This window comes from Chelonoidis abingdonii, chromosome 23 (genome assembly GCF_003597395.2).
Source record: "Chelonoidis abingdonii isolate Lonesome George chromosome 23, CheloAbing_2.0, whole genome shotgun sequence".
Lineage (NCBI taxonomy): Eukaryota > Metazoa > Chordata > Testudines > Testudinidae > Chelonoidis > Chelonoidis abingdonii.
Genome location: NC_133791.1, coordinates 475,245 through 495,491, shown reverse-complemented (window position 1 = coordinate 495,491; position 20,247 = coordinate 475,245). Strand labels below are relative to the sequence as shown.

Sequence of the window (20,247 nt, the reverse complement as noted above, 5' to 3'; positions counted from 1 at the left end):
AAGTTTTCTGGACTTATCATTTCCCCATTTGGGGTATTTCTGTTCACAGTACCAAGGTATGCCCTGGTCACCAACTTTCAAGCATTGTGCAACTTTCTCCAGACCTATGTTAGTGAGTGACCCACACAATAGCTGCCAGAAGTACTTGGGAGAGCCACATGTGAATGACAGGTGTCAGATTTGCAGGGAGTTCAAGCCTTGGACAAAGAAGAATAGGGAGGGTAGGCTGAAATTCCAGCTGATGGAGGCAGTGCTCAGGCCGTGGTTGGAGCCATTCTGGTCTGACTTTGTGCTGAGCGTTGCAGCTTCTGTGAGAAGTGCAACTTCAGGGTTAGCAGAATCCTGGCACCATTATCCCTCATCTTTACTGAGGAATAAGTACAGGCTTCCAGACAGGCACCTGCCACGGGAAGATATCTGCCCCCAAGTCTTGTAAGAGAATAGAGTGCACCTGAAACCTAAGCACTCACCCTTCAAATTTATTCCTAAACTGGCAGTCAACTTCAGTGCTGCAAGGGGCACCATCAACTTCTTTGGCACCACAAGAGACCATCTTGGTGCTAGTTACCCCCAGAGGTATTGTGGTAGCAAAAAGCCTGTTTTGCCTCTCAGTGCTGGGGTCTCTGTCCTTCCAAGAGTCCAGTCTCTTGGCACCACTGCCAGTGATTCCACCTTCAGTACTGCATTTCCTTGCTTCCTGGACGGGCAGTCTCTCGATACCATCCAAGGAGAAGCCTGCAGAGTGTGTGTGTGTGTGTGTATACATAAAATGAAACTCTGGCTCTTTTGGATAATGTTGATCACTAATTTGGCTCCTGAACCGCTGAGATCTGAGTATCACTGCATTATGTGCTCTCTCAAGCTTCTGAGTACCTCTATAGTCATCCACCACCAGCCTCATTAGTTGACATCAGTTAAGGAGAAACAGTGTTCAGGGTTCCAGCCTGTCAACCCCAGATCAAAGGACGCTGAAAGATGGACTTATTTGGCAGAAAGATGTATTTGACAGGGCTTTGCAGCTGCATATCACTAACCAACAGGCTCTGCTGGGGCAGTATGATTTTAATTTATGGGGCTCTGTGGAAAAGTTCAGAGAGCTGTTTCCAGAGAATACTAGACAGAAGTTGCCTTTCTTCGTCAATAAGGGCAGACTAGTCATGAGAATATCACTGCAGGCAGGGCTGGACGCAGCCCACGCAGCAGCTAGAAGCATGGCTGAAACACTAAGGTATGGCATTTAGTTTCATCAAGGTACATCTGTCTGCTATTTCAGTGTTCCATCCTAAGCTGGACAGTCACTCTGTTTTGTCCAATGACATCATGTCCATAGGGTTTTTAAAGATCTTAGTCAAATTATACTCTCAAGTGCAAGAGCCCAATTCCCCTGTGGAATCTAAACCTAGTATTGCCATTTGAACTGTTGGCTACCAGTTCTCAACTGCTTCTGTCAATGAAGTTGGCTTTTCTGGTGGTCATTACATTGCACAGAAGAGTTGGGGAGCTGGGAGGATTAATGTTGGGACCTCCATATGTGATCTTAAGGACAAGGTTTGCCTGCACCCTCATCCAAAGTTCCTCCCAAAGGTGGTTTTCTCTTTCCACATCAATCAACCTACTTATTTGTCTGTTCTCTGCCCAAAATGACATATAAGCATGGAGAAAGAGCCTTGGCATTTTATCCAGATAGAACCAGACACTTTTGTGAATCTTTCCAGCTGTTCATAGCAGTGGCTGATAGAGTAAGAGGTCAATCAGTCTCCACTCATAGAATTTCTTCCTGGATCGCCTCCTGTATATGCATGTTCTATGATTTGGCTAATGTCACTCTGAGTTACAGCTCATTCGATGAGGTCACAGTCAAACTTGGTGGCCTTTCTGGCACAAGCTTCAGCTGTAGACATGTGTAAAGCAGCAGCCTGGTCCTCAGTCCACATGTTTGCCTCCCACTATGCTGTGGCTCAAGACTCCAGAGATGATGCTAGAGTGGGACAAGTTGTTCTTCAATCTTTATTGAAATAGACTCTGATCCCACATCCTTTTTTACAGCTTATGAGTCACCATGAGTGGAATGCACATGACAATCAATGGAAGAAGAAAATCAGTTACTAACCTGTTCCGTAACGGTTGTTCTTTGAGATGTGTTGCATATGTCCGTTCCAGGACCCACTGCCTTATCTCTCTACATCAGAGTTATGGTAAGAAGGAACACAGGGGCTAGGGGTGGCTCCCCTCTTTATACCTGCACACAGTGGCATGCACCAGCAGAGGGAGCTTGAAGAAGTTTCTGTCGGCTGTGCTCTGGGTGCACAGATGCCAAGAGTGGAATGGGCATGTGCAACACGTCTTGAAGAACAACAGATACAAAAGAGGTTAGTAACGGTTATTTCTCCATGTCCACTGAAGGTAGGACAGTAAGTAATGGGATTTATCTGCCACAAGGGAGATTTGGGTTAGGTATTAGGAAAACTTTATAACTAGAAGTATAGTTATCTGACAGGTTACCAAAGGAGGTTGTGGAATCTCTGTCATTCGAGGTTTTTAAGAGCAGCTTAGACAAATACTGTCAGGGATGGTCTAGGTGTACTTGGTCCTGTCTTGGTGTAGGGGGATGGGCTAGTGATGACCTCTTAAGGTCCCTTCCGCCTGACATTTATATGATTCTATTAATTCAGTGATTCCAGGTTAAGGCTATGGGGGCTTGAATCTGCAAGGAACCTTCTTTGGTGGAGTGCCCCAGAGTGCTCGGCACCTTTAAGGACAAGACCCAGTGCTTGAACCAAAAATTGCAGAAGCTGAATGGACAAAGTTAAGGGGGAAAGACTGTGATTCACCTTGCAAATGATCTTGCCAACATATAGGGCTTCTGAGAATCTAAAAACACATTCTAGAGCACACAAGGGACATTAAACAAAAAATATATAGCAGAAGGCATAGAGAAGTACTAGAGGAGATAAAATGAAAATAACTTTTGTAAAATACCTTTTTCTAGCATACTTCACTGAAAGTAGCTCCTCATTTTGTTAGGTTGAAAAAAGCTATTTTATATGAGAATCTGCACCTGAAAAATTCCGGGATGAAGCCATAATTCTAAGAGTTAGATTCTATGTCAACAATTCAGCCATCCCATTGGCCTGACTAGCACACTAGCCAAGGGAAGCTCATCAAAAACCTGCTCTCAACTTTTTTACAAATGGCTTAAAATTTCCTATTGCATTAGTAAATTGTTGGATGGTGATTTTATATAAAACTATTTAAATCCACTTTCACATTATGCAGTCAAACGATAGCAGAATGCTGCTCTAAAACCTGCGCAGTTACTCGAATCAAACACAGCTACTGTCATCCCCCATCTTTGCAGCTTACTAGTTTCTAATAAATGTTAAATACACTGTAAGGAGAGTTTTCACCACTATTCTTTTTATCACTCACCTTGTTTAATGACCCCCTGCCAACAGGAAACTGAAATCCATTTCCTGCTGAAATCTTTTTTTCTCCTTGGTGTGTGTTCACTGGTTTATTATTGAAAACTTGCTCATGGCATTAGGAAGAAACCATCCGTACAAATGCCATGGAGTTTGCAGACAGATGAATGCAGAGAAGGTGGGTAAAATTTGCAACTTCATTCCCCAGACCAGGTCTTTGTTACATAGTTGTTGTTGTTGTTGTTGGGTAGTACACTGGTACTGGGTGTTTTAAGGTATTTAAATAAATATCTTACGAGGCAATTATCTTCGCCAGTTCTTCTGGAGCTGAAGCAGTTGTGCCATACATTCGTTTTCTTTCTCTCTCTCTCTGTGAGTAGTTAAATAGAGAGCTAGGCAGATACCACACTAGCAACTCTGGAACACAAGAGGCTCCTATAGAGATATCTGAGAGGTGCTGAGGCATTGGAGAAGGGGGCTTTAAGTCAGGGTCCTTTGGTTATATGCCTGGCTCTGCCACTAACTTTCTGTATTACTTTGGGTAAGTCACTTAACCACTGGGACTCACTTTTTAAAAATGGGAGTAATTATACCTACCTCACAGGCTGGTTGCATGTTAAAGCACTTTGAGATCCTTGAATTGAAGGGAGTAGAAAATAGTAAAGTATTATTAATTAATATTGTTCTTTACTATTATCCTGCCGATCTGACAGCACTGTGAAGCAGAAGAATAGCCTCACACGTGTTTTTGGGGATAGCTCTTGATGATTTGCTGCTGTGTTCTGACTAGCCTCTGATGGAAGTTTTCTGCTGTTCTCTCCACAGTTCATGGCATTAAGTGGACATGCAGCAATGGGAACAGCAGTTCAGGGTTCTCTGTGGAGCAGCTTGTACAGCAGATCCTTGATAGTCATCAGACCAAACCACAGCCTCGGACGCACAATTGTCTCTGCACCGGCAACTTGGGTGAGTAGCTGATTACAGTAGAGAGCAGACAACAGGGCTAAGTCCCCTTCCAAATCAAAACTCAAATGCATACCAAGAAACCCATCTGCATCCAGAGATCCACTTCAATTTCTGATTTCCTATGAATGGAACTTGTGAGCCACTGTTAAGAAACCACTGCTGATGTCTTCAAATAAGACAACACAGAGAAGGCTAAATGGAATCTTCACATATTTTTCTGTAGTTCAACAGGGCGGCCCTATTTGGCAGCTGATTACGCTCTTCAAGGTGACTGCTGATCTCATTCTAGGTGTTTCCTGGAAAGGATTTTCCATGCTTCTGAATGTGGATTTGGGAGTCCTACTATATTACCAAATATTTGCCACGTGAGAATTAACCTTTTAACAAAGTAAAATGACCCTTATTTGATGGAATAAAAATTATGCTAGAATAAAAACCCCACTGGGCAGCTGAGTAAAAAAGTCTCTAGGAAAATCCATAAATAAGATGTTATCTGCTATGAAATGCTGAACTTCTTTCTATTTCCTTTTTATCTTCATGATCTCTCAGATTGCAGCTTTAATCTAAGCTCAGCGTATTCTTTGTTGTTACCTAACCATTAAAAATATCTTGCCACAAATTTTGAGATACAGTTAATCCAGGAGTAACTGATGAAGCCTCAAACATATTAAAGATGCAACATGGGGTTTTGAAAAATATGGAGACTGTAACATGCGAGCTCTCAGAATTCATCAGTTCCCTCTACTGGCGGCTTCCTCTAGAAAGCAAGTTGTGTCCTGCAGCTTTGCTCGAATGATGTTACTGACACTTTCTGGGCACCATAAGCCTTACACTGCACTGTGTGCTCATTGGGCATTTCAGGTGGTTAATTACAAGATAACAAAGAGTGAAAATAGTCCTCGGGTTTTTTTAGTGTTGATGGAAATAGTGAATGAAAATTCCTTCCTGTTGAGAAGAGTTCTGCTTGGCTGAGATTGCCTGAAACAGCTAGGAAAGGTACATCCTCTCTAGTGTTAGCGCTTTATAATAAGAAGTGAGAATCTGAGTGATTCACTTTTCCAACTCATCTGCTTCATCCCTACCCCTTTTTGCTACTTTGGTCAAGTAAAATGTACAATAAATTGATTAGTCCTTAGAAAAAATTGTCAAAGAAAAATACCATCTGGGTTTCAGGTTTTTTTCTCCAGTCTTCTTATACAATCAAGATTTAAGTAAGACTGATGACCTCTGAAATACCTAGGTTTGGAATAAAATTCAACCCCTAAGGATCAGCACTTGATCCAGGCTTGCAGATCTGAACATGAATAATTTTATTCTTCCCTTTGATGTTTTGTCTTAGGCTAAGTCTGCTGCTTGCTTTGTAATGTACCAGTATCGCTTTGCTTTACAGCAGCTTGCATCCCCAACTTATTACAGTCCCACTCAAAGATAGCAACTTGGAAGCCTCTCTCTAGTTCTTGTTCAGCTCTGTTCCTAAGAGAATGGAGAGATTTACTATTGCATTTAGTTTCAAAAGATCTGTTCTGAACTATTTTAGGTGACCTGATTCAGATCTTGTACATATAATAGAGAAGTTCCCCTTCAAGGGCAAGGAACAAAAAGATTTAGCAAAAATTATAGCAACTACGCAGCCACTTTATGATACCCAGAAGAAGGAAGTTGTAATTGTAGCCATTAGCTATGAGGAGAAGTTTTCTTTACCCATTAGGTCATTATACTGTACAGTAATTAAGGTTCTTATCTCATTCTGGGAAAACTGAATCAATTAGAGGAATCAAAAAATCATGGGCCTTTCTTCTCAGAAAAAGCAGTCCCAGTGCCAGATTTTATGGTGAAAAGACAGTCGCCGAGAGAATCATTTACTCAAGCCAGCTTAATTTTGCAGCTTCTGGAAACAAGTGATACTCATCCCATGGCAGGCAAATAAAGGCATGACTGGGATAACCTCCTATTCAGAATTGCTTTCTGGTGACCTTTCCTCACTGGTTTTTCATCCTGTCTGGTACTAATCACCAGTGTACAAAGCCTCTCAAGCTCCAAAATGTTTTAGCTTTCGGCCTGTGAACTGAATGCAACAGATATGAAGGGCTACATATTATAGTACTTCTGGGAGGAGAAAGCTTTCTCTCTTCTAATTTACTTTCTCTTAATAATTTGGCCAACAACTGTATTTGGACGAGATAATAAGAAAAATAACATAGATGGCTGGATGATGTAGGGAACGGAAGTCGGATATGGACTCTTTCAGCTCTATATCATCATTTGGCACTCAATCCACTTGAGTAGATACCAAGCCATCTGACAGATGGCCTGTGTGAAATGAGTATGTGTTGCTTGTATTGGAGGGAGGTTTGGGAGTCTTTTCCTAGTTCCTAATGGAATGTGGCCCACATCTCACCATCCATCACCACAGCTGGCAGTAATAGGGGCCTGTCTCAACACTGAGACTTGGGCAAATACTGAACAACCTCGAGAGTGGGCACAGAGCCTGAACTTTCTCATTTCTAGAGGGGGTCTGATCAAGTCGGGGTAAAGCTGGCAGTGTGTGCTGTGTGTTTTTTGAAGGAAGGGGAAGGTGATGTGGCTTGCTGTCATTGCACATAGTGTATCTGTTCATGGATGTAAAAGGAAGTTCAGTTTTCAGAGCTGTCAATCTGACATTGGCAAGAAATTAACATTATTTAAAATCTGTCTCTCACACACTCCCATTCATACACACACACACACACTCTCTCTCTTGCTCTCAAGTACAGTTATCCCATGCCATAAATGAAAATAGCACAATTAATGTTATCTTCATTGATTAGTTTGTTAATTACACACATTGTTTGTGTTTTGGAACAGGAGCAGGTAGCAGTGTGCATCACAAGTGTAACAGTGCCAAACATCGCATCATTTCACCAAAGGTCGAACCAAGGACAGGTGGGTACAGCACTCACTCAGAGGTACAAAATAATGATGTCTCTGAAGGCAAGAATGAGCACAGTCATGGAAAGACCTCCAGCCGGGAGAAGAGAAATGGCAAAATGGCAAAACCTGTGTTGCTCCATCAAAACAGTACTGAGGTCTCTTCCACCAATCAGGTGGAAGTTCCTGACACTACCCAGAATTCTCCTGTGTCCATCAGCAGTGGATTAAATAGTGACCCTGATATGGCTGATAGCCCAGTAGTCACTGGTGTCTCCAGCATGGCTGTTGCCTCGGTGATGGGAAGTTTATCGCAAAGTGCCACAGTATTTATGTCAGAAGTCACCAGTGAAGCCGTGTATACCATGTCACCCACCACTGGCCCAAATCAACACCTCCTATCCTCAGATGCCACTGCACAAGGACTGGTACTGGCTATGAGCTCAGATGGCCACAAGTTTGCTTTTCCTACACCAGGCAGTTCAGAGAGCTTGTCTATGTTGACCACCAATGTCTCTGACGAGCTTGTGCTCTCTACAACTCTGGATGGTAGCAGAAAAATTCCAGAAACCACCATGAATTTTGACCCAGACTGTTTTCTTAATAATCCCAAGCAGGGACAGACTTATGGTGGAGGAGGCCTAAAAGGAGACAGCATTAGTACCAACATAAGACAGTCACCTACGACAGAACGTGGGTTCAATTTCAGTGCAGCCCTAACTAAAGAGATTAAAACTGAGGACACTTCTTTTGAACAACAGATGTCCAAAGAAGCGTTTTCCTCCACTTCTGCATCTAATTCTCTCAGCCTTACTACAGGGTCAGGTCTGCTTCCATCTGGAGGCGGGCTGAGCCCAAGTACCACCTTGGAGCAAATGGACTTCAGTGCCATTGACTCCAACAAGGACTATTCTTCCAGTTTCAACCAGACAGTCCAGAGTCCTCATGTTCACCACACCCCTTCCCCTAGCTTCTTTCTGCAGGATGCCAGCAAACCTCTCCCTCTTGAACAAAACACCCATAACAACTTGAACGATACAAGTGGCTCTTTTGTGAACACTTTAGGAATCCCCAATGTGAAAACAGAATCCTCCCAAACAACCTCTAATTGCAATGGCACAGTGGAAACTAGAATAGAGTCCACCTCTTCTCTCCAGCTCATGCAGTTCCAAGCAAACTTCCAGGCTATGACTGCAGAAGCTGAAGTTCCCATGGAGACCTCCCAGCAGGCAGAAGGGAATGAAAATCTTCTTAAATCAGGGGATCTTCAAGCCTGTAACACAGAGCACTACATGCAGCCCGAGGCCAATGGTGGTGTCAGGAATGGGAATAATCTCCCTATTCTCCAAGGAAACATGGTGCAAGGACTCTACCCAGTGGCCCATCCCAGCTTAAACAACTCCTCCAATATGGAGCTTAATTTGGACCATTTTGACATCTCCTTCAGCAACCAGTTTTCAGATCTTATTAATGATTTCATATCAGTAGAAGGTGGGAGTAATGCCATCTATGGGCACCAGCTGGTGTCCGGTGACAGTGCCGGGCTATCTCAGCCTGAAGATGGCAACAGAGCAACCTACAACCAGGCTGAAATGTGCATTCCTTGCTGCAGCCCTCAGCAAACTGGCATGCAGCTCAGCAGTGCCGAGAATGGAACCAGTACCATGGCATACATGCATGTTGCTGAGGTGGTCTCAGCAGCCGCAGCACAAGGCACCTTGGGGATGTTGCAGCAGAGCGGGCGCTTATTCATGGTGACAGATTACTCACCAGAGTGGTCTTACCCTGAGGTAAGCTTCCAGTTTTTATTCATTAACAGTTACTCACCCATCTTTAATTCCTTCGTTTAATAAGGGCTCCAGGAACCTTCTTGTTTAAACTTTGACAAGGCTTTTAAATATCTCCTCTTAGAAATAAGAGCATTTGAGGTCATTGTCATGTCTGAGTGATCTTTTTATTAAGCACCTTATTACCCTGACAAGGCTTCTTTCCTCACTTACAAAGCATCAGAACAGAAATGTTTTGTTTCACTATAAAGCAAAGTATCTCCAATGTGATGCTTTCCCAGTGTTGCCTAGTTTAGTTAGAAAAGTTGTGCATACTACACATTGAACCTGACACTTAAATCTGCAATTGGTTTTAATGTTGCCATTAGCTAAATATCCGGCCAGGAGTTCCTTTATTAGGTTCAGTACTTAACTTGGTTCCATACCTTATACCAGTGGTTCCCAAACTTGTTCTACCGCTTGTGCAGGGAAAGCCCCTGGCGGGCCGGGCGGGTTTGTTTACCTACCGTGTCCACAGATTCGGCTGATCGCGGCTCCCAGTGGCTGTGGTTCGCTGCTCCAGGCCAATGGGAGCTGCTGGAAGCGGTGCAGGCCGAGGGACATACTGGCCGCCACTGCCAGCAGCTCCCATTGGCCTGGAGCAGCGAATCGAGGCCACTGGGAGCCGCGATCAGCCGAACCTGCGCACACGGAAGGTACACAAACTGGTGCAACTCACCAGGGGCTTTCCCTGCACAAGCGGCAGAACAAGTTTGGGAACTGCTGCCTTATATGGATACAATCACTTGCACCACAGATTGGAAATGCCAGCACACAAACTCCTGTTTACGTGAAAAACCGTACTGTTGGATGAAAAATATTCAGCCTTGACCATTATAATGAATAGACATGATCAAACTGGGTCAAGTGTAAAGAGAAATTGTCCTTCAGTAGTTTCTGAAGCCTAGACTTAGAAAATTTTCTTATGGGCTCATCATTGGGATAAATGCAGCAGTTCAAGAAAAAATCAGCTGTGTTATAATTGTTCAGAACTCTCTGAATTGTATGTCAATTATTGCATGTTCATTGTTTCTGTGATATAAAACCACTAGAGTGCATCTAGACTCTGAAATCTCTTGATATGGAACTGTGAGTGGGTAGGAGGGAACACATCTGGGGCGAGGATCAGAGTAGTTTACCTAGCTTTCAGTGAAATGACCATCTGATGACTCCAAGACAAAGCTGTTAAGGGAACAGGTAATGGATTACTTTCCTAAAGCCTTAGAAACGCACCTGTCAGGTACAAAGGAATTCAGTATAATTCAACAAAATTCATCCTTCAGAAAAGGAGGAGCTTTATGATTGCAGACTGTGCGAGTGGTCAGTCAACATTAAATAGATGGCTACTTTGGGGAACTGTCACATTCCATTCAGTCACACGTCTTAACCCTGCCAGTTCCCTCCTGAGAACAGCTGATAATGGCAGTCCAACTACAGATCAGTGTACAGCTTACGTGCATAATACAAATGTAATCAACCACTTACTACAGTTCTGCCCTAATGCTGTACAGTACATCACAAACGTTGGTAGGGAAATCTGGAACTTTCTAGAATAGGAGATGGATGCCTGTCAAGGCCTGAGGCCACAGTGGGGGTTTGGAATAACTCTATTTCTGGGATAAACTAATCAGCAATTGGTCATTAATTACCTACCATGTTCTGTTAGTGGTAATTTACCATCAACTGGTCCCCAGAGAGAGATTGGAAATTCAGCAAGTTTGTATCTGGATGTTGGGTTTTTTTATTCTCTGAGAATCATCCCTTATAGCGTGATAAAAAGCTGATGTGGCAGGGCCTGTGGTGAATATTACTGGTATTTTTAAAAAACTGGTTATTTATTGGTTTAATACAGTACAAAAGCACGATAACATGTTGTGTAGCAGCTAAACCCCTCTGAAAATCAATGCCAATGAATAAAAGCATCTGTCCTTTTGTTTATCTTTAACCAACAGGTAAATAGCTCAGCTTCCGAGGGAAGTGTTTCTTTTCCACACTAAACAAACAGTAACAGAGTTTGGCAGGCCTGGCAGACAGGTCCAAAAATACATTGTCCCTCTCTTGTAAGCACCATCATCATGTTCCCATTGTGATGAGAGCTGCCAACTGTGCATTTTACCAAAACAGAATCTGGTTTTCTTCACAAATGAAGGGGATCAGTGTAAGTGGAGCCTGCCTTGCATAGGAGACACTAGAGGGTGTAGGTGGGAGATGCCATGCTGTGGTGCTAGTAGGAGCAAGAGGCAAGGCCCATGCAGTTATGCCAGAGGTAATAACATCAAGTGAATCCGAGAGTCAGCACTGCTACCTAGTGTAGTGAGACCTACACTTGCACAGCTCACGTGCCTTAGCTTCATGAACATTTATTACTGAAGAGCCCAATGATCCTTAGCCATAAACTTTAGTGGCGGACAGGGAGACTACCTGAAACTCTGAGCCTGCTCAGAGAATTATTCTACATTGTTCAAAAGACTCTCTTGTAATATATTGTTACTGCTTTTCTGAATCTTCATTTTCTTTTTGTTATTTCCTTTGATGTTAGGCTTGTCCTTTTTGTTTTTTGGCTCTGAACTGGCCCTTTTCCTTCATTTTGATTTAATTCTCTTTGTCTTTGACTCGATTTCCCCATCCTTTAGCTCAGGACTGACCTGAGGAGCCAATTAGCCATTCAGAATATCTTGACAAAAGTGACCAAACAGACTGTTCTCTTCTGCACCTTTGGATTTGTCAATGGTGTTACTGTACATCTCATTGTAGACCCCAGTTTGCACCATATGAGGTCTTAGTCTATGGAGAGGAAGCTCATTCTTGTTGACTTCTGCAGCAACAGCCTGCAAAGCTGTCTGATGAGCTGGGACTTTTAGATGCAGAGTGTAACCACTGTCTGAGCTAATTTTGTTTTCATCTGCCATAAGTTCCATGCTCTTGGTGGCTGTCAGATCTTTTACATTTGCTGCTGAATCCATTGCTAAGATTACAGTTTTCAGGGAGCTGTTCCTCCTAGCACCTGGTGGCAAAGGTGGGATTTTTTTCTCAGAATGACAATGATCAGACATTGGCAGCTCTGTCATTGTGTCTAGTGTGAGCCTCTTCTTTTTCCAGTTTTTTTTCTACAGAGGAATTTCATTCATTCTTTCTTTTTCTCTTGCTGTCGCCAGGTTCTGTTCTCTCGATGGAAGTGAGAACAAGGGGAAGGTAGCTTCTGGCACTGTCATGTTGTGCCAGGCAGGAGCAGGGCACACACAGAGGCCCATGTGGTCACACCACAGGAAATGCTTCAGTAATAAACCCAAAGTGAGCAATAGTCAGCACAACTGCCAAGCATAGTAGATCTACAGCCTAACTCTAAGGGTATGTCTACACTGCCGTGTAAGCCCAGGTTAGTAGAAATCGAGTTTGCAGACCTCAGGTTTGTTAACCTAGGGCTTGAGCATCACATCTACATTCATTTGTAACCCCAGGTTAGGAACTGTTGAACCCTGAGTCAACCTGGAGCTCCAGCATTATACAGGCCTGAGTCTAACCATCCATATCCCAGACCATGCCCTTTGTTTACAAGTGCAGTGTGGGAAAACTTGACAACCCAGAGGACAAATAGAGGCACCTTTGGGATTGTGGAATACTTTTGGTGGACTCCCAGAGCATGAGTCCAGTGGGACTGTTTACACTGCCAACCAATAGGTCTTGAACCCTAGGTTCCAGCTGGACTCAAGATCAGACCCTCCACTCCTGTGGGATCCTGAGACCCTGAGTCCAAGCAGAGGCAGCTCTAGCTTTTTTGCCACCCCAAGCATGGCAGGCAGGCTGCCTTCGGCGGCTTGCCTGCAGGAGGTCCCCGGTTCCGTGGATTTGGCAGCTTGTCTGCGGGAGGTCCGCCAGTCCTGCGGCTTCGGCATACCCATGCTGAATTGCCGCTGAATCTGCGGGACCAGCGGACCTCTCGCAGGCAAGCCGCCGAAGGCTGACTGACTGCTGCCCTCGCAGGGACCGACAGGGCACCCCCGTGGCTTGTCACCCCAGGCACACGCTTAGAGCGCTGGTGCCTGGAGCTGCCGCTGGGTCCAAGCCCTGGTTAGTATGTAGATGGAAGGACAGTTAGGCTTGAGCCTGAGCTTACACTGAATAGTAGACATATCCTTAAGTGCCTGCCAGCTACCCCTGCACAGGCAGTAGGAACAATCCTGGTCTTGTGCTCCCTGTCTGTGATCTCTCCTGTCCTGGCAACAGCACTAGTAACCACAGTATCTCTAAGAGCTCCCACTGAGGAGCTGCAACCTTCAGCACCATGCCAAGGACTCATAATATAGAGTACATGAATAACATTGAAATCCTTCTCAGACCGTTCTCCACTTCGCGTGTTCTGAGAGTTTCCTCCATTCTTTCAGCTCAAGTCCTTCATGCCCTGATCTATGTGTCTCCCTGCTTTTCATTTTTTCCAGTAGTATTTCTGTGAATTTCATATCTCAGAATGTACATTGTTCACCTTTGTCTGAGCTGGAGAAGGGCCAACATTCTTCTCTGCACCTGCTCTCCATACTGGCAGACTTGACTCTTCTCTCAGCTTACGTAGAGGGCCTAGAAGCTCAGAAAACTCATCTCTTTTTCGTTGCAAATCCTTCTTTTTATGCTGCTGTCATGGAAACCTTTTTGTTATCTAATTGATTCACTAAACCACCAGTCATTTCTCTTCCTCTCACAGAATTTGGTGTTATTTTCCTTTGAATGATTCTCTAGGTCTGATTATTCTATGGCCAGAATCACTGGGGACCAGTTTTCAAATATAATGTTGGGTCCAGGATTTCTTCTTAATTGGGTAGAGCCAAAGCTGGAGTCTATGGTCACAAATCTTGATTCCAAAGCAGCTCAAAACATCACCTCAGATGTTCATTTTCTTTACTGATATACAATATTTGTTATATACAATGTTGAGATATGGAGAGAATTTTTTTTTCTTGCATTTGTACCCACTATGAACAAATTGCTATTTTATTGCTCCTGTGCTGCTTTTCTTGTGTTCCAGATTTGTAGGGATTCCTCAGAGTTCACCTTCTGCAATAGTTCTAGCACAAAGCTGCCAAGAATATCTGTTTCTTCTGTTTCTGAGGGCATTTGGAAAGGCTCCAAGCCAGAATTTGTGTTAGTTCATGTAACCATGGTGGCATTATTCTTCTAAGAAAGCCTTGTTGGGTTTTCTTCGTTTTAGGCAGGTTTTTCTGAGGGTCACACAGACAGGTGTGCTGTGTGATCCTGGAACTGGGCCCAGATCACTATCCCATTTAACAAAGAACCGCTCAGAAGTGCATCTTAATGCTGTCCTTTCTGGTGAACTTTACGTTTTTGCTTTCTGGTGTTCTGGCTGCCATAATCACATCATAAAAATATTATGTACTTTGCATTTCACATTTATCAGCAACCCATTAGCAAGTTTTCATTGTGAAATAATCAGAGTGAGAAAAGCCATAAAATTAACTTTCTGCATCTGCAAAACATACTCTGCTTTAGTGCTTCAGGAACCTAAGAATCTAGGATTGTTGGGTTCATCACAATAATCATTTTCGTTTTGGTTTACCATTCAGTTTGCAATTAATATTTGCTTGGAAGTGAGTTTCCACAGACACTGAAATGACTGTGCTTTAGTGTGTGTAGTATGATTTGCCTTGTTTGGATTCTCAATGGAGCTGGAAGAGTTGCCAAGGTGAAAATTATTCTTTCCTGAACACAAATTGCCTGCAACAAGTTTTCATAATAAATGTTTCTATTGGCATAACACAATAGAAAAAAATGCTTTGCTGTCAGAGCCCTTGCTTCAAAGCTTCAGTGAGATTAGTCACCCATGAAGGGAACTCTTTAAACATCGGATAAACTCAAACCCTAATGCTAATAAAAAGTGTAAACAAATATCTTTTTTTTTTCTTATGGCCTGTGTGTCCCTCCTGGGGATTTGATGATCCATCTTGTTCTTCCCTTTTTATTCCCCAATTCCCGTTTCACAGGTACCTTCTTCCAAAGCGCTCTGAAGTTGGGGAAAGACTCCCACTGATTTCCATGGATTTAGATTGAGGCCTCAGGGAGGAAGTATTGAGATCACTGTCAAGCGTGTCAGTCTCAGGCTATTTGATGGGGATATTGTTACAGTCATAGAAAACCCTCACATTCTTCTTTCCTTTTTCTACTGTCATTGTTTGTTTTAAACATGATTCTCCTGTAGTTACCAACAGCCCAGCAGTAACACAAGCAGAGACAATGAAGAGTCATGTAGAAAACATATTGCAAAGTTCAAGTGGATTAATTGTAAATAAATGGACCAGTTACATTATTTTAGCTGAGTTTGGAGGATTTTAAAGTCTCTTTCTGTCAATCCAAACATATGTACATGAGCTCCTAGCATTTCAGTCACTCTTTAGTGTGTTCAGAAGTGACATGGCTAGAGCTGGTTTGGCCTGTTAGCCAAACATTTTGAGGGGAAATCTCAGAACATGAGTCAGGGAAACCCCCAGAGTGAACTGCACAGATGCTTTCTGTTTAGACTGGCAGCAGGGCCCAGCAGAGAAGCTTCTGAGCTCTTTAGCCAGACCCATCAGTGTAGGCCGAGAGCTGTGGAAAGGGCTGAACTCATCTGAACCAGAAGAAAAGTCCTATGTCAAGCCAGGCTTACTTGATCATCTCTACGCTTGTGGACAAACAGAATCCCCTGTCCCTGCTGAGCTAGATGGCCACTCACCTTGTGTCCTGCTGTGTCATATGTAATCTCGATTGTAAGCTCCTTGCAGCAGGGACTATGCCTTATCCTCTCAGTAATGCGCGTTCTACAGTTGTGGTGCTGAATACGAATACTAAATAGTAACCAAGGACCTTTAAACCATCTTAGAGAGTCTCTCCTGCAGTTTGCCACTGGAGGGCAGCACAGGAACAGCTAAATAAAGCAGTGTCTCCTTGGAAAACAAATTCAACCCTACCTATGCATCTGATTACTAAAGAGCTCTTCTGATTTTTACAAGAGGCTGTTCCTTGTCCCTGCCTCAGTGTGAGAGGGTGGGAGATACAGATACTCCCAGTTTCTGTTCATCAGAACCCAAAGAATCTGAAGAGAATCTCTCTTTAAAAACTGAGGAAGGACTTGGGGATTTTTTATAGAGGGTCAATGACCCCTGGCTCAAGCTGCAGGCCGCTGTATGTGTTCTGCCCCCAACATGCAAGATCTCTCTAGACCCTTCTCTAATGCAACACAGGTAACGTTGTGCTGCCTGCTGCTACCTTAAACCTAAAGCTGGAGTGGATGGAACTTCGTTGCTCTGTATTTGTCAGCTGTTTTAAAAATAAGTGGAGTTAGGACAGGCTGATGCCTGAATGGGAAACTTCTAAAGGAAAAGGGGTTTTATAGAACATGCATCTTTTGTGTAATAGACTTGCACAGAAGCTTCAGCCTTCAGCTATGAGTGATAGAGTAAATTCTCCTCCAGTTTGATAGGAAGTCCAGCTGCTTTGGGCTACAGGGATCCCTGCATCATTTGTTTGCTGGAATTCTCCTCATCAAAGTAATCCTTCATCTCACTGATCTGAAAACCTTTCTCAGAAATGCTGCTAATGATTATTTTAAAAGCAAAGATTAAGTGCAGACAACTTCAGTGCAGTATTGCTAAGGCTGAGAATGCAAAAGCATAAGAATCAGGAAATTCAAAAGTTAAGCAACCTGCTTTTAAGCATATCACTCCTAGGACATCTCTATTTGTTTGGGTGACTGATGTCTGCCTTACTATAGTTCTACAATTTATTATTACTTGTTATGTGTACTGGGGCAGTACCTAGCTGTCCTCATCACAGACCAGGACCTGCTCTGTTGGGTGCTGTGCAAACACCACAAAACCACAATCCCTGCCCCTAAAGAGTTTACAAGGTGACCCCTTGCAGTTGCTAGAGGAACTTGAACTTTTGACTGATATATGTAAAGTGCTGAGACCACCATCTAACTGGAAGGAGCTATTGCAATGTCATTTTCTCTAGAACTCAGCTAAATCTTGCCCATCATAACCACCTCCTGGAAGAATATTTTTCCTTAGGTTGATTAGTAACACGTTTCTAGCTCTGACTCAGATCCAGTCTCCCACCTTTACAATCAAATTCTGCCTCATCTGAACATGAAAGGCTTCTGTGGCCCTGAGACAGGAGATATTGTTGCCAGGCTAAGTGCATGGTGCAGTACACCTAATGGCTACTGGATGTCACTGTTGCAGCTCACAACTGCAGCCAAACCCGGATCCCTTTTTCAACAGCAAATAGGCTGATTGGAATGCGGTGAACATTGCTGTGAGGGTCTAAGTGCTTGGTGTGGCTTGGTCCATGGACCTTTGGAACCTGTGGTGGGACTGACAAAAAGGCTGGCAGGACACGGGCTAAGGAATCGTGCTTAGCTGAGTGATGGGGTGCGCTGCCCGTCTGGGTTGTGACACACCCGAGTAGAGCCAACAGTAAAGCCCATTTTCCAGTCGTGGACATGAACAAGGAGGCTTTATGTGGCTAGGAGAGGGGGTTCAGCTGGTGCTTGCAAACCTACTTGGCCCAGAAGGAAGAGGAAAGGAATGACTGGGCCTAAGCTGTGAAGAGATGCTGTTGCCCAACTTATGCCCTCAACAGGGAACCCCATTTGCTGATGCTGAGGGAATGTGGAGGTGGTATGGCCCCTTCCAGAGGGGACCGCTATTTGTGGCCCATTTTAGAGCGTGTGTGATGGAGTGTGATCTTACTCTGGGGCTGCAGGATCAACAGAGAAGGTGCTTCCCACCGGAGCACAGGAGGGTGCAGAGAAGATGCTCCCCTGGAGATCAGTATTCACTTTGCTTCGCTTTGTTTCTGGTTGCTGTAGTAGTTACACAGTAACTGCTCCTTCCCGTGGGTCCCAGTGGAGTTTTCAGAGACGTGGTCATGAGGGGCCATTACTGGGTCCCCACTGCAGCAGTGTGTGCATTGAGGATGAGGGAAGCACACATCCTAGAGGAGGTATTTAAACGTGCTGGATGCACATAAGGCATCAGTAGTAAACCTTTAGCCCTGACCTGGGCCAGGTCACAATGATCCCTTAACATGTTTGAGCTTGTATAGCCAGACTGGGCCCTTTAAAGGGGCCCATACATTTTATTGCCACTAACACCAAAGGGGAAGAAAAGAAAAGCAGACTGTGTGCATGGTGTCGGGGCCTAAGATAATACGGGAGGGGTTATTTTCCCTATCAATGGCTCAGGACAGTGAGTGCGCTCTGGCTGTCTTCATTCAGGGGGGTCTGGCTGTCAGCTCCCAGCATCCATGACCTGTGGCTATCTGTTGTATGTCCTTCCTCTACACCCTTGGCTCCTGGGGTCCACTCACCCACCCATATGGATTGTGACCTGAAAAACCTGTGCCCTGGGTCTCTCCTCAGGGGTCCCACAAACCCTAAATCGTTTCTTGGGAAATAAAATAAATAACTATAAGGGAAGGAAGCAAAGCTGGGAACAAGGCAGCTAATGATGCAAGTGGTTTTCTCCCAAAGGATTCTGGGGTGATTGATACAGAGAGGTCTGCAAAGGAAATAACTCCTCCCACAGCCTCACGTGAGCCCCCAACCTCTTGGCTCAGCAGACGAGTAAAGATGGGAAAGTAGGTGATTTGATTTTGTGGGTAGAGGAATGTCATAGAGTTGGATATAGAACTACTGAAAATGTGTGTGCAGGGGGCAAGGAAAGGCGTGTTTCTGGGAAAGGTGAGAATGTGAATGGAAGAGATTCTGACACTCAGGTGAGTTCTTAAGTGCTCTCCAAGACTAAGAAAAGAGAAGAGGAGTCAAGATTCCCCTGCCCCTTTCCTTCTGCTCTTCTGCTCCCTGCTCCACTCACTTCCCTTTGGCCTGTTTCGCACTTATTCCACTGAGATATACTGCACTGACACTTTAGTCCTGTCTTTGATGTCATTCTTTCCTGCGCAGAATGAGCTAATGGGTGTGTGGTGGAGGTGGAGGGGCTTCTGGAGTCACTAAGCCTAAAATGGAGGAGTATGAGAATACACAGTGTGTTTTCTAAAGACCACATTATTTCCAAGATTCTTGGTGTTCTCAAGCGGTGATCCAAGGGGCACAGCTGTTTGGGTGCCCTTGGTAACACATGTGCCATTGCTCCTTTAATTGAACCTTAAATTCAGAAAGTCTGGAAATTTAGAGCTTTTATATAGAGAGAAAACTGAAACATTCTTCAAAGAGATGAATGGGTGGGCTGGATTACTGAAAGGCAAGGTGAATTTTTGTTTTTTAATTTTCAATTTTAACTCCAGATTAATGACATTTCTTGCCTGAGAACTTCCTTAGGGTTTTTAAAACATTGAAGATTTGCTCAATGAGGGAACCTAGTAAAATGAGGTTTCTAGCTTTCTACATGGGATGTATTATTATTCCAGTTTATAGCTGGCGAAAATGAGACACAGAGAAAGAGCACTGACTCAAGCAAGTCGTTTGGCACCTGTTGTGCTGAATCTGGGCCTACTCTCAGTTTTCCTATTTGTAAAAAAGCAGTACAGTGCTTGCCAAATACTCCCCTGGCGCAAACTACTCCCTTTCAGGCTGAAGCCATTACAAATAAACTTGAGGAATAAATGGAAGAAGCAAGCTCACCCCCAGACACTTTGACTAGACATTTCCAGAAAAATTTTACATAAGAACAGCCATACTGGATTAGTCCAATGATCCGTCTAGTCCAGTATGCATCTTCCAACAGTGGCTGGTGCCAGATGCTTCAGAAGGAATTAACAGAATAAGGCAATTTATCAAGTGATCCATCCCATCGTCCAGTCCAAGCTTTCTGGCAGTCAGAGGATTAACGATATCCAGAGTCAGGGATTGTATCCTTCACCCTCTTGACTAATAGCCATTGATGGATCTGTCCTCCATGAACTTACCTAATTCTTATTTTGAACCCAGTTATACTTTTGGTGCCCTTTATCCTCTCTTATCCATGCTGAACAGTCCCAGTCTTTATAATCTCTCCCCATAAGGAAGCTGTTCTGTACCCCAATCATTTTTGTTGCCCTTCTCTGTACTTTTTATAATTCTAATATATTTTTTGAGGTGGGGTGACAAGTTGTGGGTGTATCACGGTGTGATGAATTGG

The 20,247-nt window shown here is 43.9% G+C and overlaps 1 protein-coding gene across 6 annotated transcripts in view; it reads left to right on the top strand.

Moving 5' to 3' along the window:
* The window catches only part of CAMTA1 (calmodulin binding transcription activator 1), an 871,256-nt gene that overhangs the window by 743,082 nt on the left and 107,927 nt on the right, over window positions 1-20,247 (top strand). For all 6 annotated transcript variants that reach the window (XM_075060206.1, XM_075060205.1, XM_075060207.1 and 3 more), the window contains exons 6-7: window positions 4,248-4,388; window positions 7,233-9,085. In XM_075060206.1, the coding sequence (XP_074916307.1) occupies window positions 4,248-4,388; window positions 7,233-9,085 (1,994 nt within the window). The remainder of the gene's footprint in view (window positions 1-4,247; window positions 4,389-7,232; window positions 9,086-20,247) is intronic.